Below are 27,095 nucleotides of genomic sequence, written 5' to 3' on the forward strand. Positions count from 1 at the left end.
TTTTTGCACAGGAAAATTTTCAACAGAGGCAAGAAGGAAGGGGGGGGGGGAAATCATGGAAATCATGAAAAATTCCAAGAAAGTGCAAAAGTTGGCAAGAAAGTTTTCTCATAGACATTTTTGGGATGATAAAATTCATTGTGATAATAATGCACTAAAAGGAATCCTGCTTATATATCTCTCTTAAACACAGATGACTTCAAAAGACAGCTGTGAGCTGTGGTCTGTAATACACAAGAAAAATATCAAAATCCATGTTTTGTTTTTCCTATGATAGAAATAAAAAAAAGAGAGAACCATTTCATGTAGCTCCAGCCTTATTTTATAATGAGTCAACCAGAAAAGTCTTCCCAGATTAGTTAAGCTTCCTGTCTTCACAGTTTGGGCCCACCTACAACTAAGATTAACTAAGCATTTTAAAATGCGTGTTTACACCCAATTGCTCTTTTTCATTACTATGCTGGGTGGCGATGGGGAATCCCAACTTGCTGCCAAAATCTGCTTTGCCAGCAAATGACAGGATGAGAGGTTTACCTCCTCCTCCGGCCGCACCATACAATCCTGATCTGGATGTGGGAGCAAAAGGGTAGCCAAAGGTAAACAAACATTTTGGAAAGCCTGTTTTTCATGTTGCCTGGCTGGGATTTGGAAGAAGGTCTCAACTGCGGACAGGTACACACGCACGTTCCTCTTCTCCACCTGCACTAGGTGCCCAGGCAGCCTACCTGTGTACCCAGATGGTACAAGATCCATTTTTCTTATTTATCTCTCTCAAACCATGTCCTTACCTAGTGCAATAAAAAAAATGCTACACACTAAACAGGTGCTTAAACTCTTTTCAAGGTGCCTCAGTTCTCCATTTGTTTGGGTCAGCAGGAGTTAAATTCTTGCATTTTCTCCCTGAACGAACATTAAAAGAAAAGAAAAGCAGCAGACTAACTAAAGCAGTGGCCACTCTCCCTCCCTGTGTGTCCTGATATCGATTACCCAAGTGAGGTATTCTCAAGGAAAAAAAAAAAACTTACCTATACTTAAGAAATCTAATGTCTCAGTTCTGGGTGTCAGAACTGAGCTGTTTCCGTTCTTTTTCTGAATGGGGACAAACACTTCGTATGGCCTTCCCCACAGACACACACACAGCTCTGGAAGAAGCTTATAAAACTGTTTTTTGAAGACTAACTTCAGTGTACTCTGACACAACTGAATAATGTCCTTGGAAACGTATCTTTTCCAAGCTACTAGAAGCTCTATCTCAAGCAACTGAAGGAAAATCCAAACGGTGTATCGTGTTGCCAACTCGAAAGTCTGGATCTGAACGCTCACAAGGTCACGTGACTCTGGCACCACCGCTCAATTTGAAGACTAGAGTGCAATTCTTGGCAAAATCCCAGCCTCTCACAGTGGCGCCGTATCAGCTCAGTCAGAAACTAGGAATTTAAAGCATTGTGTGCTAACACTCACCAGCTAGTCTCAACATAACACTACTATTGTCTGCACATCCCCCTCCCATCCTAGTTTTGGTATTACACGTTTCAGTGGAAGAGAGCCAAGCAAATGAGAATCCTAATAGAAAAGGTTCAAGATCAACATTACAATTCACACTTCACACATGCTACTGAGTGTTGCTGTACATGCAAGAAACCTAAATTGTCAAAGAAAAACAGGATTTAAATTGCTGGTAAAAGTCTTTGATTGCTACTGTCACACTATACACAACTGTACAAATCGGCAAAGCCTTTCCTATACACAACAGCCACTTTCCAAGCTTATAAAAAGGGGTAGACAGACCAATGGTGACTATAAAACAGTTAAAAATAATCATTTGTAAAAAGCATGAAGGGAGCCTCTTCTGATCCATTTTTAGTAACTAATTTTCTCTTCAGCAAAGATAAGTCAATCTACCTAAGAATGGATTCTGACTAGAAAAGCTACTGCCAGGTTATTTAAAAAAAATTATTGCCAAAGTTAAAACCTTCTATGAAAAAGAGTATTAAAAATGACTTCAATTTGTCAAACATAGCAGCATAAAATGGGCACTTTTTGTGATGTTTGAAAAATACTAAAACTAATTGTTTAGAACCTGGTTACCTATTTTTAGAAGGGGAATCAGTTCATTTTGAATCAAATGGTGGCAGTTGTAACCATGATAATTATATTGTATTAGATCTACCTAAGGGGATTGCTCTCTGCTCACATCACGCATTCACAGAAGAAGCACCACCAAGCTGAATTCGCAGTTATAGTGCAATTGCTTTGCAGCCCAGGACTGCAGAGAGATTTACAAAAAGAGAACTAGCAAAACTCGACAAAGCGAAAAATTAAAAAACAGAACCAAAGAAACAGCAATACCTCTGAAAATTCATGTTTGTTGAAAGGTGTTTTACACCAAAAATTCATTGATCAAGTCTATATGGCTCCAGACAGATAAAACAGCGGAATTGTATGTTTTGCCATATCTGGAGACTCACTAAGCGGTATATCAAAGCCCAGCAGGAATTCAGCTTCTTGACAAGCTTAACATGGGATGAAGAGGTAACGTAAATTGATTAATTGATTAGCAAAATATTTCAATAAAAACCTTTCGTGCCAAGTCCTTTAAAAATTTTTAAGAGGATCAGCCTTTTGCGTTTTGAGGTAAAAATTCAGTCCAATGCAAAGACTGTTTATGAAATTTCTGTTTACGGAAAGGAATAAAATAAAAATGGCTCAATTGTGCCTGCACAAGATGTTGGCTGCAGGTATCAATTCAGTGCAACTGTCCCAAGCTGCTGGTGGATGGCAGCCTGAATTAAAAACGAGCCCTGACTATTAATGGTTGGTGGCCTGCCCAACTAGGCCACTCCCGCCACATCGCTGCAGAGTCTTATCAGGCAAAATACATGGTGTGCTGGGTGTCGTGATGGATCTGCACCGCCTTGGCTAGCGCTTGCGGGTCACGGCCATTGCTCTGTCCTGAAACGTGGCTGCCTTCAGCACTGAAAAAAATTTAGAAGAATTTAAAAGACAATCCCTGTCTCAATGAGGCAATGCTCCTCAACCACATTCTCCACCCTTTGCTGGCTACCAATGTTTCTATATGAAGGGCCACTTCTAAATGTTGGAGAGAGGTAGTTTCTATTCGTGTTACAACAATATATAAGCAAGGTTAAAAGTGAACCCTACATCTCTTACAAATGATGCAGGCATCTCATCTCTAAGCTAGAGTTTCTTCTGAAATATCCAAGAGAGCACAGGTTTGAATTAGCTTAGCACAGTGGATTAGCAAAACTAACAGGCTCTGCTAATGCAACTTCAGGGCCTCTGCAGATTTCTTGAGTAGATTATCTTGAGAAAAGCACTGTCTGTTTTTTTTTTTTTCTTAGCCAATGCACGGCCAAATTAAATGGAATCCATGATGAGAAGGCAGGGATGTTGCAAACTGTTCAATAAATATTCCCTGTGCAACAACAACCAACTGCCTCCAGACAAAAATGTCTCACCTCTCTCTGAAATTCACACCGTTACAAGGGAAGGAACTTTGTATTCGATCACTAGATAAAATCCAGGGCTAAAAAAGAAGGGAAGGGCAGACCTGTACATGACTTACCACTCACACAGAATGCGATCTAAGACTCAGGGTACACTGAACAGAAACATTCTGCTCCAACGATTGCTCACCTGTCATGGTCTTTGTCCACAAGATGGTATCTTGCTCTAAATGCTACTAGCCTGGCATAGTATGCTGGAGCAGGGATTGAGACAGACCGTGTACATCGAACGTAAGTGTGACATAGCTGGTACGTCAGTAGCTGCAATTCATCTGCGGTGAAACAGTTGTCGTCCCACAAGACTTGATAGTGAGAAGGGCGGCTGGTTCCCTGAAAGAAGATGAAGCCAGTCAATCCGCTACGGAAATTCTTAAGAGACAGAGATACTGCACGGGATGTCGGCACTAGCCTCAGAACAAAGAAGCCCCTTCTTCCTTAATTCTCCAGAAAGGTCCTCTCTTTTGCCTAAGTTATACAGCATTTCTACAGAAGAGGAAGAAAAGAAGAGGTTCCTCAACCTATGGGTGAAGGCTGTTCACTGAGGAGAAATGCAAAAGAAACGGTTTCATTGATTTTTCAGGGGCAAAACTATGTCTGCTTTATGCCACTTCATTCCACACACATTTCAATATCAAGGTTAACTTTTAACTTACACAAAGCCAGTTTCATCCATGTACGAACCACAAAATGTTACACGATAACCAATACTGTTGACCATACTACCGATTACCTGAATTCCTGCATGGCTACAGAGGTAAAAGTCGAATTCAGACGGATGGGTGATGGTGCTATCCACGGTAGTGCCTGCTGGAACATTTCCACTTTTCCCAACCTATTGTATACAACAAAGCCATAACCCTTAATATGCAACATCCATGTCAACAAAACAAGCAGCACTCATCATTATATGATTTTATTTGAGTAAGTAAGTAAGTAAATAAATAAATAAATAAATAAATAAATTCTATGTAGCACACCTGAGCCTTACCACTAGCCTAGCAGATTAAGGATCAAGACTAAACGAGCAGCTGAACAGTTTCCTCCACCTTTACTCTTCAGCTTTGCTTGAGGTCAGCTAGGTTGAGATGTACATAAAGCAATATCCAACCAGGCATGTTTTCACACTATCCACATGCAATTGCCCTACAGCAGCCATTTTAAAGTGGGTGGCACGGAGAGGCATGTATGCTGTTGCAATTTGAAATGGGGCATCAAACCTGAAACATTTTGAATTGAAAATTCTCCAATAATAAGCAGGATGAAATGAAATGGACCTGACTTATCTGGATCTTGCACACTTCATTCTCCTAAGAATCATCAGAGCGCTGCGGGCTGCCTTCCAATATGCCCCGGAGTGGTGCTTTCAGTTTCAGCTGGACCTCAGCTTCTTGTAGCAGCATCACATCTGACCACTTTGTTACCGACGACTTAGAACCATCTCTGAATCATTATATTTTTAATTGATGCAAAATGTGTAAACTTATCCCCCCCCCCAAAAAGCAGTACCTAGCCTTATAAAAATGCATTTGCACATTTCCCCCCACTCCGCCCTGGCACCTTTCTAATAAGAGACATCTGGCATCTCCTGCAAGCTGCAGAATTTAACGGGATGCCTTACACTCCCTCTCCAGTCACCTACCCTTTCAGTTTTGTCAGCACAAAAAAGTCGTGTGTGATGCCTTTTCTGCACAACAATGTAGGTGATCCCTGGTCTGTAGTCTTCTTCTAAACTGATACAGGCCTTCCGGATTGCGATAAGCTCTGGCCAAGCTACCTAGAAATTTTAAGCATTTGAAGTCAACAGCTGGTCTGGGCGGTACAAGGCAATTCACAAAGTCCCCCTGAAGCCAGATGCTGCACTCTCAAGCATGAACAGGTATGAATCCAGCCCAATTTTTTGTTGCCAAACTTTTCAAGTAAGTTCAGTTCACGGAAACTTTCAGAGTAAAGTATGACCCTGGGAACCTTCCATAAAGGAAACTGACAAGGGCATTTAGTCGCTGCTTGCATACCTAGTACTATATGCTTTGAGATTAGATAATTGATTTAAATTAGGATCAGGATATATCATGAGTAAAATACAGGATCAGGATGTATCACTGACATACAAAATACAGCTGGTTTGGATGAAGAGACAGCCTATCTACTTCTCCAGCATATCTGAGTGGGGAAGAAATTTAACACATCAGGACAAGTTACTCATTGGCAGCACTAGGATTCCACATCAAAGTCACAATAGCAACTTCTTTTTCTAAAGTTTATCCTGTTCCATCTCAGCTCTCTTTAAGGACTAATATATTAACAGTTTATCAGATCATTTAAAACCCAATAGTTTTAGACATCATCATATTAACACAGCCATCATTATACTACACCACAAATTCGCTGTGGTGGTGGAGAGATAGTTACTTGCTTTATGTACCCAATTTTAACTTGAGAAAAATGCAAAGCAGTTTTCAAGGTAGAATAATTTTAGTGTTTGCAATCACTGCCAGATTTCTTTATCTGCAGCTACCTTTCAGCAAGGAGGTAATAAGTGATGCCTGCAGAGACCTCAGAATCTCAAGAATAGTTTCAAACCGGATGATTAAACTTTTGTGTTAAATGCATTTATAGCATAAACCTCCTTCCAGGCCATCCAGAAAAGGAATGGACTTTCCTAGGGGCCTCATTCAATGTATGAATTACTAGACCAATACCTGTTTCATTTGCCCTTCTGATACACCTCCCCTATAGTAAATGATCCGCGTGGGCTTGAAGCGAGTGGACTTGTAGAACTGGATCAACAGTTCTCGCACCATATTGGTCAGGTCCTGAATCACTTCCTGACTGTACAGCAGCTCTTGCGATGTCTCCTGACGGGATGTTTGTACTCGCACTGTAGCGCAGTAGCGGCTAGGGTGGCCATCCATGCTTCCTACTACAGCAGCAATGGAAGGTTTCTTCCCATCTCCAGCAGGTGGGTGAGTGACATCTGCTCCCAGAAAAATCACTGGTTGCTGGAACACTGAGGGCCTGTGAAATTGAACAGAAAGGCGTTTTTACCGGAAACCAGCAAAACATCAACACTTAAATATTCTATGCAGTTCTAATTACAGTATCGATTTTATTTTTTTCCCAGCTATTTTTCAGCTGTACCTTAGTGCTGCAAAGTTTAATGCTTCATTTTGTATTACCCAATTCAACATTCTACCTCTTCCATGGTTAATATACCCCATCTCATCTAGAGTGCAAACAATAAATATATCTTGAAGTCACTATGTGGTTCCCTCTTTAACATTAATCCTCAATTCATCCCTGCTTTACTTAGGTGTGAAGAAAAGAATTTAATGAACTTTTGTCCCATCCTTGAATAAAAAATTCTGGTCAGTAGAGTCAACAAGAAAGCTAAAGAATATATTAACATAAAATGACAATTACAAAAGCAAGATAAAATCTCAAGGGCTATAGGGACAAACAGAAATCCTACACTGGACTCCCATATAGCCCCACTTCCTAAAGCAGAGACTATTATACAGATGTTTAGTATTGACAATATACAGTACTAGATATCCATATCATAGTAGACATGGGAACTAAAAAAGAAAAAGCTATTTAGAGACCAGTCCTGAATGCACCAGAAGTTCTCAAGAGTTTCTATAACTAAGGAAAAACTTAGAACAATTTAAATTAGATAAACGATGAAGTTCCCAATGCAAGCATTTTCATTTTGAATGTTTTCATCATTCTGCTTCTCAAAAAAACTCAGCCATATGCTTTGCTATGTTGGATTCCCAAAGTTTAAGCTGACCTTTGATGTGGTACAAGTACATTGTTTATTCCACCAAGTTTTGCATTGATCTTCAGACAAAGATTGGACAGAGTTTGGGGAGATGTTTTCACCACATTTTTCACCTGAACACACTGGGTAGCCATGCCCAGGAGAGTATCCCCGACTCGTTTAACTTCAGCTGCAAGGAAAGAATTGTTTTTAGAACCCAGAAGTCTTTTTAAATGCTCTATCCCCTCCCCATCCTTTTCCAGTGACTTGAATTGATGACTTAGGTAGTGAAAGCTTTTTTCTTTTTTCTTTTAAGAGATTGCACAGGATTATTACAAAAGAAAAGGTGATGCTAAGCACCCAAATATATTTGCACATTCTTTCACTACAATAATTATATTGTGGGTTGGGTCAAATTGTCTCTTCCTTACCATAGACAGGTGTCTTTCCTGGAAGAATCACTACAATTAGCTGCAGCCCCACATACGTTAATTTCAAATGTTTGAACATAGGCTCCACACTGTCTGCACCTTGTGCATATTTACAGAAGCATGGCTGGCCCTGGATTGGCATCCCTGCATCCTTAGAGATCTTGCGCAGCTGATCAGTAAAACTCCTAGAAACACAGAATAAGCCACAGCTAGTACTGGTACAAGCCTAACTTTGTACATGTTATCCCTTCTATTCTACCTGAGATGGTTTTGAGAAAAGAATTGGATTGATTCTCAGAGAACACATCTCTCAATCATTAGGTTAGATCGGTGTTTTTGAATCTTGGCAATTTTAAGATGTGCGGACTTCAATTGCTGGCTGGGGAATTCTGGGAGTTGAAGTTGCCAAGTTTGAAAAATACTGGGTTAGATTAAGCTTCCCTGTATGCTGTCAACATAACGCCGGACATCAGAAGCTGTGGACAACCAATTACTCTGGGCTGGTTGCTGCTGCAAATGTAATACTGGGTTAGGCAATCTTAGTATGATTTTACAGGTATGTGTGCAATTCTTAGGTTTTCATTCTGAAATTTCTAATCATAGTAATTCAGTTGTATTGATAATCCCAACATAAAATGTTGGAATTACTTTCCATTATATTAGGCTCCAATTATGCTGGCTGAGAAGTATGCCTACATCAAAGAAGAACATATCTAGAAGACATCAGGTTGGGGAAGGCAGAAAGTGAAGAAAAGTAGTTGCTTTGTGTCCCATCACCTTGTTGATACCCACATTTAACATCTATTAAAGGTACTTTGCTCAAAGCTTGCCAGACATCAGTTTAAAGAAGTCAACATAATCCTCTTCTAAAAAGGAAACTACTTACTTCAACAAATCTTCCCGACATTGTTTCTGAGGAGCAAAGCAGGCAACAGCCCACACTTTGATTTCAATGCCAGCATAGAACTGTTTTCCTCTCATATCCCAGACACCCTGATTTGGTGTAGCAACAGTCTTGTTCTAAGGAAAATCAAACACAAACAGCTGTTCTTCAACGAGAGTATAAACCCCTTGTGCTGCATTTCCATGATTACATTTTTAGCTGCAAATTTTAATTAGTTGCCAGTACAGAGTCTAACGGACTAAAAATACACATCAGACACTCTATGAGGTCCATTGTATAATTAAAATGGGTGAAAATTACGAAGTACTTACCCTGCCTCCATACTGCAACATTGGCGCAGGTAATACCCTGCCTGTCAGCTCCGTCATTTCATTATGGACAACAATACCAAACTCTTTCAGATACGGATCAGGCCCACCAACCATACTGTTACTCTTGACCTGGAGATTCAGAGAACATCTCTTAAATGCACACACAACAGCTCATGTGAATATTTCATTTTAATAGATGCAGCTCAGTCAGCAGTCCACGGTGTGCCTTTGTTTCTTGATGGTCCCTATTCTTGGCTTTGGTCACAGTTATCTGTGAGTTTTTATGCGTTATGTTCCAAAAGGATGAGGAGGTAGAGTTTACTATCACATCTGGCATACCCTGGATACACCACATTCTGGGTGCGGCATAACCTCATAAGCCCAGTGGCTAGAAATGGCTGTGGAGCCCGGGAACAAGATTTGCAAAACTCATGCAAGAAAAGATCTTAGAGGGATAAGCATCTTCCAGCCACCATTTTACTCTGGTTTACGAGGTATATCTTATTTTTATGAGATTAAAGCAGAGTTACTCACTAGTCTGCTAATTTCTTCCTGCCTGTCAGGAGCAGATCGTGCTGTTGCTTTGATCATAGTTGATGTCTGATTGTCTGTGAGCTTCTTAATACAACGCTGGCCTGCAACTATATTACACACCTAGGATGAAAAAAAAATGCAGTGTGAACAAGTCTAATGTGCTAGAAGGGAACTGAGGAATATAACCACCTAAATGTTTACCTCCAAGGGTAGATATGTATGTTTCTGCTCCTGCCCTACTTGGAGGCATGGAAGATGTGGGTATTTCAGTTGTAGACTGTACTTCTGCTTAAAATACTGAGCTACTGTACACTCCATAGCTTGCCCATTTTCCAACTGCAGAGGGAACCTGTGAGCAGAAATACAAATAAACATATATTTGATTATTATCTCACAAGAAAGAGTCTGTCTAACATATCAGAACATGAATAATGATTTTGGATTCTCAACATTTAACAAAAGCAGCAACAAATGGATTCTCCCAACACCCAAACTTACATTGCTAAAATGAATAAAAGCTGAAAGTAATCAGAGATGGACTGTGGAATGCCTGGGAGGGCCAACAGCTCTAATACTCCAAATATTTGTATCAAGCTTTAGTGGGTGGATCTTAGGATCCTAATTTAAAAAAATAAGTCTAGAACCTCAAATACAACATGGTACAGCATGGTAAAAAAATTAATACTGTGGGTCAAACTATTCTAAAAGTTAAAATTAAAAGATGCCATAGTACACCATGAACATACACCCAAGATGAAGGACCACACAGTCCCATATCATTGCTATATGCCTGACAGGTGATATCAAGAGGCCAATCTGCAGTTTCTCTCATTTGAAGAGGCATGTGTGGCTGCCAGATACTGAGTTTTCTCTGTCCTTGTACATTAATTATATACAGGTAGTCCTCACTTAATGATGGTAACTGGGACTGGAATTTCCGTTGTTAAGCGACACAGTCATAAGGCAGAACATCACTTTTTTGGGGTCCTATAGTGAATTACATGTATAATAGCATGAGAGTTTGTTCTTTTTGTAGTAAAACATTTTCAAGTCTTTTTTTTTTTTTTTTAAGATTAGACATACATACGTTTGATGGCTAGCAGGTCGTCTAGTAACATTGCAAACTCTGTATTTTCTTTTCATCTGACCACAGTGAGTGACTTCCACTTTTAGACCTATAAATCCAGTACAAACACAAAGACACGCATACACTAATAAGTAGAAGCCGATATGATATATTGAGAAGGTTCAAAGACAAAGGCAAACTACTGGATTCTCCATGACTACATTTATTATCTATATAGTTGTTGCAAATTCACTATATCTGGCTTGTTCAATTAAAATGATCAGAGTGGATGTAATAAAAATCAGCCCAAGCTAACCAGTTTCAAATCTTCCAAAATCTATTCATTCTAAAGCTTGGGGGCGGGGGGGGGAGAGAATCCCATTAACATAAAATGAAAAGTAAGGAAAATGTATCTTGAAAATGCTATAGAAATGTGTCATAATACTGTAGTCAGAATTCCCAAACAGTTTTTGGGAAGCAGATACATTTGGAATTTTGACACTGTGGTGAGGCTAGAAGAACTTGCCCATTAAATACAGAGCAGAGGTGAGTTATGAGCATTAATAAAGGAGGGGGGAAAAACTGTTTTGAATTTTCCCTTCTCTGTTCCAATGGATATTTCTGATAAAAGCAAATTGGCAAGGCTAGAGACTAGCAAATTAGAAGCTACAGAGAGGCTGGCTTTGAGCCATAATTGCTATCAGATATTTTCTGCAGCAAAGAACAAAAAAATATTAGTTTTCTAAAAGACAAACTGGGGATGCTCAGAGAAACATCCACACAGTGACAAAACATCCATCTGCACAAAACACCAAAAATATTTTGGCAGCACACATGCGCATCACTCTGGCAACAGATACATCCCCACCTCCAAAAACAGAGCACAGGAACTTATCTCTGCCATTTTCTCTAACCATCTCTGCTTCCTGTCCCTTAATATCCCCCAATGCTCCCAAATCATGGGGTTTTTTTGTTTTTCTTGGGTGGCTGAGCACACAGGAAATAAAATTTTGGTCTAGTTAGCACTTCTTTTTTTCTAAGGACAGCTCTGCTTTCCTAGAAATCAAAATAATTCAGTGCTTGGTTTTCTAATGCTTCAATCTTACTTAAAAGCTTGTTTTTTTTTAATTTTTAAATGAGTGATATTAGGAGATGAGGGGACTCTGGCAGTTGCTAAAAATGTTCTCTCTGAACACCACTGAAATCTTCAAAACTAGCCCAACTTATAATTTTCCAAGGGTGGAATATACTGCAAAAGTTTCAGAAATCAAGTTGTTTACCACAATTTGACATACATGAAAACCTATTTTATTATTTTAAGGTGTTACCTCTGATTTCTTTGGTAAATTTAACACGCTGGGAATCTGTAAGGGGTTTTGTTTGTTCATTGATGTTCTGAATATCCAAGACCTCGCACATGAATTCAATAATAGGCTGTGCACGGTAGAAAGCAGTTGCTGATACTAAAAAAAAAGGGGGGGGGAGGAGTGGAAATACTGAGAAAAGACTCATAGGAGAGATTTAGGTTAATTTAAGCAAACAGGTTTCTTCCATACCATCTATATTGAGCATCATGTTCCACATGGCAGGCCTGACAGACTGATGGAAGCCAAACCATACCTCCCGACCTCCTCCCAGGGGGTGATAGTATCCTTCAGGGGGAGAGAAGAAGGAACGCCCCACTGGGGTGTACCTAGTGAGAATGGGAGAATCTATTCAGATTTATCAAGAAAAGTTACAGATAAGGAGTATTTGAGGTATTCTGTACAAAATATTACAAGTATCAAAAATGAGACAAGTGGGATCTACAACAAAATACTATGGGGTAGGATATACCCAACAGCCAGCCCTCTTTCAAGACACTCCATCTCATTCAGCCTCTAGTTTTTCTCCCCTGCCAACAAACAGGGAAGAAAAAGAATATTCACCAAGAATATTCAGTCCCACCAAGAATATTCAGTCCCACCAAGAATATTCAGTCCCGACTGGGCTAATAGTTTCTGCCTACAATAGTCCTCATTCTTCTCCCCTAATTTTGTTTTTTAACCTCTCCACATCTTAGATTATTCCACACTTACTAACAACTACCCTTTCTGTGTTGATGGATATTTGGATATATAAATTCAGAAACTGAGATTGTTGTGAATGCACACTGATAAAGCAAATGTTATCACTGACAAACAAGGTGGTGATATTCATCAGTATACGAATTAACTGCATTCTCCTACCTCTAGTCTGCTCAAAATTCTAGTTTTACCTATTAGTGTGTTATTTCAGTACCATGGATGCACAAAATGTCCCATCACAGAACAGTCCATTTCAAGGTTGGATCATTTTTAGAACAGTTTGTTCTGGATCAGGAAAGTCCATCACAGCAGCTTTGGCATGCCTCTACTAAACATCATCAGTATAAGTTAAAGCACATGTGTAATGAGTGGGTATTAGAACTGTCACTCAAAAAATGGCAACATAGGGCACCACCTCCCAGTTTAAAATTCTGAAGGTAGAGAGGCTGAAGAGAGGGATTTCTGGTGTGGGTGAAAAAATGGATCTGAGAAAACCTCACAGTCCTAGGCCAAGAAAATCCTTCAACAAATTCTGGAATAGATATTAATTGCCATGGGAGGCAAATATTAGTAGCCTTGGGCCAGTCATTCTCTCTTAGCCTTAGGGAGAAGGCCATGGCAAACCATTTCTGAAATCTTGCCAAAAAAACTGAAAGGACCAGTCCAAGCAGTCACCAGGAGTCAACACTGACTTGAAGGCACAAAACAAAACAAAAACTGATCGTTTGTAAAATATAAACTATATTTTTTATTTAAAATATATATATTGAATTGTCTTGCTGTAAGAGTTAAGGGAATACTCTAAATTGTAACTGTAAGGAGACATGCTTACAACTCCGTTTAAGTTGTATTTAAAAACTTAATCTGTCTCTTTATTCAAATGTTATTTTAAAAGATTCCATACCTTCCCCATGTTCCACCAAGTCAAAGATAGATGAGAAAAACAAAAGCATTTAAGTGGTGGCAGAAAACCAATATGTCCCTTAGAGATATCCTTGGGATTACACTTCAGTTCTGAAAGGGGGGAGGGGAAGAAGGAATACCCACAAGAATTATGGTGTGCCACAACGTGCATAAAAGACTCAACCAGCATCTGCTGAGAAAACTACAGTCCAACAAAGAATGAATGATACTCACCTCATAGAAGGAAGATGCCGTGTGATGACATCTAGCGCCTGCACAGAGTCTTCTGGGACTTCGTTCAGATGCCCTGCCAAAGCTTCTAGGAGCAGTTGAAGGCTGACTACAGACACCCACTGAACTGACACTTTAAAGGTCTGGTCCTTCCCTTCACCAGGGAGCGTGACCTCCATATCCACCTCAAGAGACAACAGTAAGCATGAACTGTGCAGATCTTTCTTAACTGTAGAGACCATTTGTTGAACTTGAAACTTTTCAAGATCTAAACTGGTTTCCCACTGATCCTTGACTGAATTTGGTTCAAACTCATTACTATTTAGCTACAGCAGACACCCATCAGAGCCCCAGATCATTCCTCCCTAGAATAACAATAAGCTAAAGTTCAAGTATGGTTTTCAAGTACTTTAAAATAAGTCCATATGCTTCATTTAATGTAGGACATTGCAATTCAGGCATAAAAAGCAACAAATCCTGAATGCTATTTAATAGGTTCAAAGCAACCCCAAAAGACACAGTTATATCATCACTTGTAACTTCTGTATAATATTTATTTATATAGTATTGCTTTAAGACAAAGTCAGGGAATCACTGATCCTTCAGGTGTTGCAAAAGTACAATTCTCAGTTTCACTTACCATTAGATATGCTCTCTGAGAAAGCTGGGAACTGCAGTTTAGCAATGCCTGTTTCAAACTTAAAACTTCTATTTTGATACTTCGTTATTTTAATAGTGCAAATGAGAAGGCTCAATATGACATTCTTAGGAAAGATGCCACTGAATCACTGAATTAAACTCAGTAAATTCTGAAGGCTATTACTTACCCTGTCCCTTCCAATAGGCAGAGGATGTGCAGTGTACATATTTCTTTTGCCATCATAGCCAGGCTGTCGATCTCCAAATATTTGCATCTTGAAGTGTCTCACCATAGTATCTACCACCTCCCTGGAAAGTGGTATAAATAAGATAGAGGTGAAATGAACAAAATTTAATGGTATAAGAGCATTTAACATTCTTGATTTGGTTTTCAAAATGTGAATTAGTTCAAGTACAAATAGTCTATAATTGTCATCAGTTCTGTTGCTGAGAAGATAGGTGAAGGAATGTTCCATGTATGCCCACTGTATATTTTATTTAAAACTGCAAATTGTCAGCAGTCAGAGAACCATTAAAAATAGGCTAGAAACTAAAAAGGTCATCTCACCTATTCACTCTCCGAGGACGTTTTTCTGGTTTGATATCCACATCATAATGATAAACATCAATTTTAGGAATCTGTACTTGGAAATGATTGGCTAAGAGACGGATTGGTTTCCCAACGGTTCCTAGGCCAGGGCGACGCGGCGGCTGGAAAAGAGTGGCTGGTGGTCCTGGAAAAAATGGAAGCACATTGGATAGGTAAGCCTACTCTAAAATTGTAGTGTTCCAAACATTTGAACAATTTTAAATCAGTTTTAAGTCATGTCCCATTAAGAAGCAGCTTGCATTTACATATCCAATGAGAAACTTCACTACATCCTGTTACATTGGTTACAATATAGAAAACATTAAGACAGACAAATCCATTCCACAGATAAAGTTTACTGATAGCTTGCAGGTTAGAAGAGAAGACAGCCTTTGATATGCACACAGCTACCTCCTTTTATCCATTCATTATATTCTACTCACAAGATTACTTATTCATAGCATCTTCCCTCCCCACTTTTTCCCCAAGATACAAAATTCCCATACCATACTGATTACTAAACATTACCCCCGACATCATTACTAGTTATATTTTTTTCTGAAACTCTACTATGGTCTTTTTCTACACTGGTATCTTCAGTTGTAGTTTTTTCTTCCTTCTGCATTTGAGCTGAGATAGCATAAGGTCTTCCATTTTTCCTTAAGTCTCTTCAACTTCTTCAATAAACTGTTTCTTCAGCCTTTTGCACAGAGTAAGATCTAAGAGTTTAATGGTTCTTTCTATAAGCCAAAAGATCCAAATAAAACTCAGAACCATCCAGCTTTGATTTTTCTAACATTCTCTTCACAGTCTGTATAGTCCTACCATTTGACTGACATGATTAGACTAAGAGTAGAATGCACAAAATCCCAATCTTTTGCAAACAGTCTGAATTCCATTGAATTAAATTGTGATCTATTGTCTCTTATGACCTCTTCAAGGATTCCATGTGTTGCGAAGAGACTTACAATGCAAAATTTATTATTTATTTAAAAGATTTGCATGGCCATTCATCTTAGAACCACAACTCTGGGCAGCTCACAACAATTATATAAAGCCAACATAATACAAAAAAGCAAAAAAAACCAACAACAATAAAAACAAAGAAACTGGGCACCACAACCAAACTCCTTTGATGCAGCCAATGGCACTGTCTTCCAACTCCAACTTCACCCTATCCCAACTCCTGGGGGAAGAGCTAGGTCTTTACAGCTTTCTGGAAGTTTAGGGCACTGGATCAGCCTTGCCTGACTTGCCTGGGGTAGAAATGTATAACTGGGTATCAAATCAGATCAAATATCTTTATTATGGTCTTTGACCAGCCTTTGTAAAAATAAACTATACAACAATTTATCAGGGAAAGAAGAAAACAAAAAGACAATTAAATGACAATTAAAAATTTTGCACAACTATATAACATGATGAAGATATTTGGCCACCTAGTATGTGAGTGTCGAGTCAGCATCCCTTAAAAAGTAATAAAGATAAAATTTATCAGTATGGCCCTCAGATTTAGAGATGAATGGGGAGATCGGAGCATGTCTTGGGGCATCATAAAAAGGACATCATAAGAGGACATGAGCAAGAGTTTCTACCTCCCTGGATCCACAAGGACAAAGTTTCTGTAAATAAGGAGTCTCATGAAATCTTCCTGCCCAGCAGTGCTGAAGGGAGGGCATCACAGCAGGCTCTGGAAAAGGCCCATCTATATTTGCTTAGGGTTAGATTGCACAGATACCCCACAGTAGAGGGCTTGTAGCTATCTAACATCTGGCGACAGAATTCAGGAACACTGGTGATATCATTTGGTGATCAATGTTCCCAATTCTTCCTTTTGCTATTGATTTGGCCTTTTCTAGGGTTAATTGGCCTAAATATTCAGGAGAGAGGCCAAGGCTGCAAAATTCTTTTATACAAGTACGATGCCAATGAGATTGGTAGCTGTCTGACAACAGCAGAGGCATCAGGCCAGTAGAGTCAAACATGATTCTGAATCTTGAGATTGGAATCCTGGTCCAGGCCTGGGCCTTAATGCTTGGCACATTAGCTGCAAGCCTCAAGACTGCATTAGGGGTGCATTTTGAGGCACTGAACAAAGTCCTAAGGAAATCTGATTGAATGGCTTCATGAGCCCTTAGGTTTGTATATGGGCCAAGTTGTATCCCATATAATAGTTGGGCAACTGTTTTAGCCATAAACAGTTTGATTGCTGCTAGAATGTAATTTGCACCCTGTTGCCTATAAAATTTAGTTATTGCTTGTGTATTCTTTTGGGCAGTAGAATTGGCATAATTTACCCGGGCTGCTAATTTCCTTGAGGCCTGAAATACTGTGTCCAAGTAATTAAAACATTTGACCTGCTCTAATCCATGGGAATTAATGGTCCATTTGTGCCTTTGTCTTTTGTTGGAGAAATTTTAATAATTCTGATCATTTAATGTAGCATCTTTAAATTGTTTCACTTTTTTTCTCAGATATAGGCAAAGAAGACATCCACATATGTATTGCAACATCAAAATAATCCAAACATAGTTCATCATTACTATCTTAAAAAGCTCTAGAAAGGCATTTGCAATTGCCAATGCCTTTCTAGTTTAAACTACTCACAACTGATATTTTTGCAAGGTTAATAACCCGAAATTACTAATTTTGCCATGTTTTAGTCATAGCTTTAGATGCATATGCCACATGAAATCCTTCTTAAACCAGTGCACCTAAACCAGATACACTAGCATCCACTGACACCACTACTGGTTTTGTCAATTCATAATATTTTCATGCAGGTGGATTTGTCAATAACTCTTTCCATTTTTAATATGCATCTTCATACGCTGGTATCCGGTGTAATTCCATATCCTGTAACAACAATTGTCACAGTGGAGTTGCCATAGTTGCCATTCCTGGAACAAATTTTGTCAAATAAAAGTAGACCTCAGTTAATGAGAGCAACCAGGACCGGAATTTCCATAGCTAAGCAACACAGTCATAAAGCGTGATGTCATGTGACCACACTGCTTAGTGACAGCAGTTCCAGTTGCTGTTGTTAGACAAATCCTGCACAGTTAAGCATGTGGCTGCCATTTATGACCTCCTGCTGGCTTCTCCATTGACTTTGCTTGTTGGAGGCTGGCAGTGAGGGTTGCAAAAGGTGATCGTATGACCCCGGCACACTGCAACATCATAATTGCAACCCAGTCACTGAGTGCCCAGACTGTATTCACATTACCACAGGGATACTACAATGGCCAGAACTTTGAGGACTGATCGTAAGTACCACTTGTTCAGTGCTGTCACAAGTTTGAACGGTCACTGAACAAGTGGTCATTAAGCAAGGACCACCTGTAATTAGCCATAGCTAAAAATCGCTATAGTTCTTTTATTCTTTGCATTTGGCATGCTAAAAGAAGCTTCAATCTTTGTTTCATCAGGTTTCACATTGCTGGAAGTTAATACATGTTCTAAATACTTTACCTCAGTTCGAATTTACACTTCTGTTTAATTAACTTTAAATTTCATCCCATAACCATTCCCAAACTTGTCTCTCTTATCATGTTCCTGTTGATCCTTAGGCCATATCAGCATATCATCAGCAGAACACCATATTCTTTTTAAATTTCCAAAGATTGCTATATTGCTTTTTGATATAGTTCTGGAGCTGGAGATATTTCTGGCAACCATTCAAATTGGTCTCTTTCAAAAGGTATATTTAAAGTTCACAATTTTGAACTCCTTCCAACTAACTGAATTTGCCAATTTAAATCAGTTACTGCTTTTAACCCTAATACAGTCTTTACTTCAAAATCTATCACATGGAACTCTAACATCAAATCCATATCTTTGTCTCTACAATTTAATTCACACTCTTCTATAACCTGCAGCCTTTGTCCTAAATATGTTGCTGACCTTACATTTGCCTTTAGTGATCCTACTTGCATGTTTTCATACCTTTGCTAGTGCCTTATATTTATTTTAAATTTTATTTACGAACATTAATATTTTTGTTAATAAATCACTGTCCAACTTCTATGCTCTCTATAAAAATCTTCTTCCTCGTGCAGTGCCCATGTTTTAGTCTGTAATCTTTTGTCCCTAGTTCTGCCATTTTTGCAAAATAATTCAACATTCTGCATTCCTTTCCAACAGTTGAGCATGTTTCTTTTAGATGAGATACTCCACATCTTAAACATAGGTGCTTCCAATCTCTGGTCTTTGGCATTACAAATAATGTCTGGGACTCAACTTTTGTAGAGGCTTCCTCCTTATTCCTCAAATTACCCATTTCCTTATCAGTACTCCCAAGATCTTCTGACTGAGTTGCAGCCAACTCCTCAGCTGTACAAATATCAACAGTGTGTTCCAATGTTAAATCATTAATCCTTAACAGTCTTACTCTTACTCTTACAGAGCTTATTCCACACACTACATAGTCCTTAATTAAAGACTCACATAATTACCCAAACTCACAAGACTGCATTAAAAGTTTTAACTCTGTTACACAGGCATCAGTATCTTCACCTTCTCTTTTTTCCTTGCAAAAAACGTATGCCTCTCATATGTTATAATTTTTCTTGGTGCACAGTGAGTTCCAAATATGTCAAACAATGCCTGCAGCTTCTGCTTATCAGACTCCTCTTCAAACTGAAATGTATTAAATACATTTGCAACAAAACCCATCTGGGGGCTGCAGTTGATCCATTGCTATACCTGCATGTCCAAATGTTTATTACCACAACCGATTCAGAAAATATTAAGAAACACAAACCTAATACAAGGGTAAGCTTTACTGGTAACTTGCAGGTTACATCTGGAGTAGAGTACCAGAGACACATGCAGTTGACTCCTTTTAACCACTCATTATATTCTACTCACAAGTAACAGAATACATTGCAACTCATAACACATATCACATCACTGACAGTTCTAACCAACAATCACTCATGTACATCATCCTCCCCCAAACAAAGAGTAAGAGTATAGTTGCAATTACTGTTTCTGTGTTGCCTTATTTTATACCTCTGGTCTATGAAAATCAGTTTTTTTGAGAAACTTTTATACTCTTATAATAGCATTAATTATAATAACATACTTTGAATTTATTTTTTCACTCATATTTGACTTATTTCAGGGTAATTCAAATAGCGTAGTAAGAATAAATGCTAGGTTAATTGATGTATTCACAGTACAATTATGTCTACTCATATATTTTGTATTGTTTGCTGTTACTATCAGGAGCTAAAGAGAGAAAATGAGGCTATGGTAACCATGGATCCCCTAAAATTTTGTTTCAAGGTGAAAAAGGAAATACTAAGTACTACTGTATTTTTTTGAAAAATTAGGAAGATCTGGATTTTACAACATTACTTCTGTTCAAATTAGCAGAAGTTCCAAAATTTCATTCTGGCCAACAATGTATTATACTTAATAACCAATCATACTGAATCAATTGACAATTTTCCCAGGGACATGTTATAGCATGCTGATAGTAATTTGTTAACAAACACATCTTTACATTTCAGCATCTGCCCTGAAGTTTTGAGTATACTATAAATTCAAGGGGATTGTTCTAATTTGTCTTATAAACTAACAGAACACATATACTAATAAAAATCTACTTTAAGTAGAGTCAAACCAAAGAAAGCCCAATGTATCCAATATTCTGTTTCCCACAGATGATACCTGACCCCAAACCAATGGAGGACCTCACCTAGTAGTCTCATGTAGATATTAAACAAGAGGGACAAAAGAATTGCCCCCTGCGGCACAACACATGTGAAGGTTCTGGGGCTTGATCTCTCCCCTCCTGCCAAAACCGACTGGAACCAATCAGAGAGAAAGGGGAAAAACCACAACACTGAAGTTGGATACCATGGCTGATAGTATTAAAAGCTGCTGAGAAATCAAGGAGAACCAGGCTGTTGCAATACCCCTGTCCCAGCTCCACCAGAGATCATCCACAAGCATAATCAATGCATTCTGAAACCTGACTGAAATAGGACTAGGTAATCTGTTTCCTCTAGGGCCCTCTGAAGCCACAGCCTGATCAAAAAGGAAGGCTGGAGACTGGACAAAAATTGTCCAACAAGGATTGTTGGATCCAGCAATAGTTTCTTGAGCAAGCGGTGCACCACCACCTCCTTCAAATCAGGTGGAACCATCCTCTTTCTCAAGGAGACTGACGCTACTGCATGGACCCAACCCCATGTCACCTTCTAGGTGGCCTTCACCAGCCAGGAGGGACATGGATCTAATAAACAGGTTTGTCATCCTGAGGACTCTGTCCACTTCCTCAGAGTTACAGTTTCAAACTCATCCCAAATGCAATGATATGTGGGAATGACCTTGGGAGACAGGAGGAAAAGCCACAGACTAGACAATTGTCATGCAAGATATCTTAGTCCACAGAAGCAGGGGGGATGTGGGAAGAATTTCAGAAGGGACCCTCCCTAGTTTTCCTGAGAGTAAAAGGAAAGGAGGGGAGAAATACTTTCAGACTTGCAAGATTCTGTTAATGTAACCTTCCAATAAAGATAGAACTAGTATTCATTGTTGTACCTCTTGTCTGGACTACCTCGAAGAGTTAACACCAAGTAACTATGTAAGACCTTCCTTCGGTTATCTTGACAGGATTTGCCCAGAGGGAGTCCAACTGAAGCAACATTACCCACAAGTTGCCTAGAATATTCTTTACAGTAACCTTGCAGATGATCCTGTGATTATATTATAGTGATAATAACAAATAAATAAAACAAATAAAATACTACAATAATATCAACACTTAAATCAATCTAAAGAATTCTATGTTTTCTTGGTAAAATGCAGGAGCGGTTTACCATTGCCCTTTCCCATGCAGTATGAAACAATGCCTTTGCCACTGTGATCATCTGACTATATTACTGCTGCCTGATATAGATGTCTGCTTGCTTTAGCTGGGCAGCTGGATGACCTCGATGCTTTGGGGGACCATGCTGGGAGCATATGCTCTTAGCATACGCTCCTAGTATTCTTCAACCTTTCCAGAAACCCCCCGCCCCAGCTAGCAATGTGGGCCAACTTGATGACAGTGACAATTGGTGCATTGTTGGAAGACCTGAAGGCCAGGCTAGGGACAGATCATCCTGGAGAAAGTCTATCTATGTGGTCGTTAAGAGTCAACACTGACTTGATAGCAAATTATCAATACTCAAAGTAATTCCAAATGAAATAAATTAAGAATGGCGCAAACAAACTATTTAACCAAATGCTCTTAGGAAAAATTCCATCTACATTAACTTCTAAAACATTAAAGCTATAGAACAACTAAGGGTACTCCACAAGGCCAGGGTAGTAACTGAACAACAGCACCTTCAGGCCTCCATTCCTTTTACTGCATGAAATGTGGTACAGCCAAGAGTTTTTCCCAGGAACATTCTACTTAAAAGATCAGATATATTGTATACAAATATCCTTAAACAACATTTTTTAAAACATCTTATTAGTCTTTTAAATAATATGGCATGAACTTAAATGTTCTTTATGTTCTGCAGCCTTCAAAAGTTTATTTCAGGTGTTCTAGTCACTAAACATTTATTTCAAATATTTTAACAACCATAAGTTATATAGCAAAAGCATGCCAAAGAATCAAGCATATTCAGACTGATTAAATCATACCCATACTTTTCTCTTGATCAAATTAAGAAGTTTTTTCACAAACTTGCTTTTTATCTGCATATTTACAAGTTAAAATTAGTAAAATACTCCACAAGCCAGCAGAGCCTGTGATGGAGCCACTGTGATTTAGTGGTTAGGAAACTCAGGACCAGGGAAATCCATGTTCAAGTCCACCCTCAGTAATGGAAGTGAAGTGACCCCTCACTGGGTTACTTTGGGCCAGTAACTCTTTCCTAACCCAACCTATCTTACACTGTTGTTGTCATGGAGAAAAAAAATGCAGTATGAAATGCTATCTACACCACCCTGATCTCCTGGAATAAAGTGGGATATAAATCAAGAAAGGAAGGAAGGAGAAAGCATTCTCCTTTGGTCTCAAATGCACTATGCAGGTAGTCAATTAACTAGGAATTGGCTATATGTATGCAGAAGTATAATATGAGTCTTTTTCTTTTTCTATTTTTCTTTCTCTTTTTTTTCTACACTTTTGGCTTTGTTCTTTCTTTACTTTTTCTCTTTTTCTCATCTTAAATATTGGTTTCTGTTAGTTTCTATCTTTCTTGCTTAAAATTTAATAAAGTTATAAAAAAAGAGAATCTAATAAAGTTATAAAAAAAGAGAATCAAAAAATAAAATTGACTGCATGACCTATCACAAGCATTCCCAATTCAGATATTGAGACAAACCCTTTATTGCCATGAAGTCTATTGAGAAGCTTTGGCGCAGAAATTGAAATTTTCCAGAATATTACAATCAAGACTATTTCCAACACCTGGCTAGGGAGACTGTTAGCACTGTGGACAGACTCAGTTCAAAATATAAATACCATACTTAAAGATAACTGTTTCTTGGAAAAAGGTAAAGGCAAGTGTATTGTTATAGAATCAACAATTAAGCTTCATTGCCATTTATTTCTGTAAGAAAAGTTATCTTCAAATCAAGCTAATGTCTACATGGATACTTCAAGATTGTTTTTTAGGAAATAATAAGAAAGCAGTTTATCGTTGCCTTCTTCAGATTTTTTTTAAATTTCCCACGCTACAATCCCCAATTTTCTTGGTGATCCCCCACTCTAACCAAGTTCGATTCTGCTTACTTTTTTGGGACTGGTCAAGGTAAACTATACCACTGCCATCAGTGATGTAACTAGTTCCTGTAGTGATGCTAAACAGCTCTCAACTGATTGTGTATGATCCAAACATGTCAAACAAGTTTCCATTTCATCTATCACATTTCTACAATGATCAAACCAGGAATAATTTGTGTTTTATTTTGGATCTACCTGGCATTTAAAAGGAATAGTTGAAAGAGCTCAGGACCCTAACTAGGCTACATAGAGTCTGGCACATGGCCAGAAGAGCTTGTAGCTGCAGTCTTTCTTCCATTAAAGTATCTTGGCACTCCCAAAAGTGAAACCCACATAGACCACCACTCCCTACCTTTCACTGCCAGAGCCACACCCTCTTGTCTTTGCTCAAGATTTAGATCTCAAAAAGCATCAGCTAGTAGAATAATATGGGAGCTTCAAGAAGTTTCAAGGGAGATGGGGTGGGAATGAAGACAAGAAAAAGGATCAGTTACAATAGACTTCTCTCCAAATATTCTCTAGTTACCACAGAAGCTCTAGTTCCTGCTCTCACCAGGGGCAAGAAAGAAAGATAGTTTATTTATGTCTTATTCTCAATGAGCATTAAAATCAAAAATAAAAAGGTCAGAAGCATTTATTCAAGCAAAATCATCTCAAAATAAAAATCTCCTCTGCCTATTATCTAATCATTGACCTAGGGAACTTTCTTTTCACACTGTCTCATCTGTAGTGGCCTGCTTCCGATAGCTGCCTATAGCTAAACCAGAGTGTTAAAAAAAAAAAAAAAATGAACTAAAAAAATTGTGAGGAAAATGTGCTAAAATCCAAGGTGAAAAGAGCAATACAAGAAACAATCCTAATGTGAGACCTAACACTGAGAACTGATAATTCACCTCTGCAATGCCTTTATAAATACAATTCTTCCAACTCTGTCTTAGAGATTTTACATTTAGTGTCCAATTACCAGATACTTAATTGGTATCTGATGGAATTCCTACTTCATCATGCTAAAACTTAACTGCTCCATCCTTCAGCCAAAGAATCTCAGGTACCTTGCTAAAGTTAACTTCCAGAGCCCTATTTAAGTATCTCCGTAGACATTAGAAGAATCAGACCCAGAATTTGCTCTTATGACATGCTAAAAAACAGCTATGGCTAAGCCAAAAGCAAATGGCCACAAGCCAGTGTGATTTGTTAATAATACTTAATGGATTAGCATGTTGTACAAATACAGCCAAAAAGTGAAGTATCACTACCAATGTAACTGACATATACATTCACACTTATTGTACTAGACTCCTTAGAGTCACAATAACAAGAGTTACATCTAAAAGCTTCTGCACTCTCATAAACTACTGAAACTCCTTACTGTAACCAGGAATCAGAATTTTCTGGAATTTGTGCACAGCTTTTATTTTTTAGTTGACTTTCAACAAGTACTGCAATATGGACATAACCAAAGGTATTATATTCCCTCAATACTACTTAAAATATTATCTCTTGGAAAATGGGGACAAAACTTAAAGCATAAATATATAATTGAACAAGATAAATTAAATCTCCATATTCTCAAAACATACTTTTTTCCTTGTTGTTCCATTAAAACTTCCCAAAGATAACAGAAAGTAGACTAGAAAATAACTAAACCAGAAGGCAACTTGCTCTACAAAAGTTAGGTCATAGCACTATGCTACTTTTCCCCCCTTGCTAAACAATCCAGCCAGAGACTGGGTTCACACATCATCCTAAGCTATTATGTGGTTTGCCTTGGGCTTAGCAAGGAGGTCCATAAACCATGGGTTACAGTTTAGCATATTGTGCAAACCCTGGCAACTTGGTTTCTTTAACAACCAGATTTCAATCAAACCGTAAAGTAACGAGATATGTGAACAAATGTTTCCTTTGTCAATTGCATCCATATCATGGAGCACAGTCCACACCATGCACTCCAGATATACTGACTCCAGATATACAGTCCTCTTCAGCCTCGACTAAAAGTGACAGTTGTTGCAGTCTCAAAGTTTTTAAAGGGCAGCAGGCTGGGGAAAGCGGTGCTCCAACTTCCGAGAATACAACCAAGATTTTAAAGAGCTCCTAAAGGCATCACGTGCTATGTGTTTACAAACACTGGCAAGTATTCAGCTACCAGAAGTCAGTAACCGCCGAGAACTCCTTTTTAGGCCCACATCGCCTGGGGGAGAGCAGAGCAAACGTGCCGAAGAGTCCCGAAGCACCAGCACCTGCTTTCAGGTTCCCCTTCCCTTTCACTCGAAGGAGAGGGAAGAGAAACGCGCCTTTCTTCCTCCAGGGCTCGACGGGAAAGACTCCCGGGTCACCTCCACCCCACCCCAATTAACAGGAAAAGAAAAGAGGGCTCTCAGGGCCATCTCGGGAGCCCCCTCCCCTTTTCCGCCGAGGACCCGCCTCGGCCGCGCGCCGCTGCCGAGCCTGCCCCGGGCCCACCCACACCTGCAGGCCGCTCACCTGGTCCCAGCGCCTCCATGGCGACGGGGGCGGCCTCGCCGCGGTCCCCCCCGGCCGCCGCCGCCGCGGGCCCCGCGGCTCCAGCCGCCGCCGCGTATCTCTTGATTTCCGGAATATTGGCTCCGGGGTGAGGGTCGGCGCTGAGGGAACGGGGAACGGAGAGGGGCGTCCCCGCGTCACAAACAACTCGCGGCCGCGGCGGAACCAGTCCGCCCGGCCGCCCGCGCTCGCTCGCTCTGTTCCGAGAGCGGCGGCGGCGGCGGCTCTTCACACGCTCCTCACACGCTCCTCACACGCTCGCCCGCATACGCGCGCCTCCGCCCCGAGAGCGAGCGAGCTGCCGGTCCGGGGCGGAAGGGGCGGCCGAGCGAGAGCCAAACTCTCAAGGCGCGTCGCCTGAGCGCGGCGGACCCCGCCACAGCTGCCTCGAGCTCGGCCCCCCACAGCTGCGCATGCGCGCGCATGCGCACGGTACCCCCGCGCGCGGGCCCGGGCAGAGGGACCAACCCAGGCTCATCGCAGCTGTCACTCGGGTGCGCGCAAGCCCCGCCCTCTTCCCCGGCCCGCGTGAGGAGGAAAAGGAGGGGCCGCGCGAGCGACTCGGGGACGCGCCGGCCGCTTCGCCTCAGCGGCGGGTGGTGCCCGGGTGCGCGCGCCTCTCCCTGGACGGCTAACGCCGCTTTCTCTTGCTTCCCCCCAGAGAAGCGCCGGCGCCTCCCGAGCAGCGCTGCGTCTCCTGCGGGGAAACCCGGCAGGCTGAACTGATAGGTTTATGGATGGATTTGGATCGGTGTTTCTCAACCTTGGCAATTTTAAGATGGGTGGACTTCAACTCCCAGAACTCCCCAGCCAGCGGAGGTGGAATTGTTCCCAGAATTCTCCAGGCAGGATGGATGGACTTCAGCTCCCAGAACTC

The 27,095-nt window shown here is 40.0% G+C and overlaps 1 protein-coding gene across 1 annotated transcript; it reads right to left on the reverse strand.

The window, feature by feature from the left end:
* Positions 1 to 1,004: 1,004 nt before the first annotated feature.
* Positions 1,005 to 26,623, reverse strand: LOC103066774 (protein argonaute-4). The gene is made up of 18 exons (XM_088140263.1): positions 26,180 to 26,623; positions 14,941 to 15,106; positions 14,561 to 14,681; positions 13,737 to 13,918; positions 12,090 to 12,226; positions 11,862 to 11,996; positions 10,555 to 10,642; positions 9,669 to 9,816; positions 9,468 to 9,587; positions 8,934 to 9,062; positions 8,605 to 8,738; positions 7,719 to 7,903; positions 7,318 to 7,477; positions 6,227 to 6,542; positions 5,167 to 5,301; positions 4,258 to 4,359; positions 3,658 to 3,857; positions 1,005 to 2,975 (listed from the first exon to the last, which is right to left on the reverse strand). The coding sequence occupies exons 1-18, from the start codon at positions 26,196 to 26,198 to the stop codon at positions 2,867 to 2,869; spliced, it is 2,586 nt and encodes an 861-aa protein (XP_087996389.1). The 5' UTR covers positions 26,199 to 26,623; the 3' UTR covers positions 1,005 to 2,866.
* Positions 26,624 to 27,095: the final 472 nt, after the last annotated feature.

The sequence above is a fragment of the Python bivittatus genome, unplaced genomic scaffold, assembly GCF_059951505.1.
Source record: "Python bivittatus isolate LINGU-HERP-01145 unplaced genomic scaffold, Pbiv_v1 ctg000260_np1212, whole genome shotgun sequence".
Lineage (NCBI taxonomy): Eukaryota > Metazoa > Chordata > Lepidosauria > Squamata > Pythonidae > Python > Python bivittatus.

Coding starts and splice junctions, on each gene's coding strand:
- LOC103066774 (XM_088140263.1), bottom strand. Junction 9,817..10,554: donor CGACCTGCTAGCCATCAAAC/GTATGTATGTCT, acceptor TTCTGCTCACAG/GTTCCCTCTGCAGTTGGAAA. Junction 5,302..6,226: donor CAGAAGGGCAAATGAAACAG/GTATTGGTCTAG, acceptor TAAAATTTCTAG/GTAGCTTGGCCAGAGCTTAT.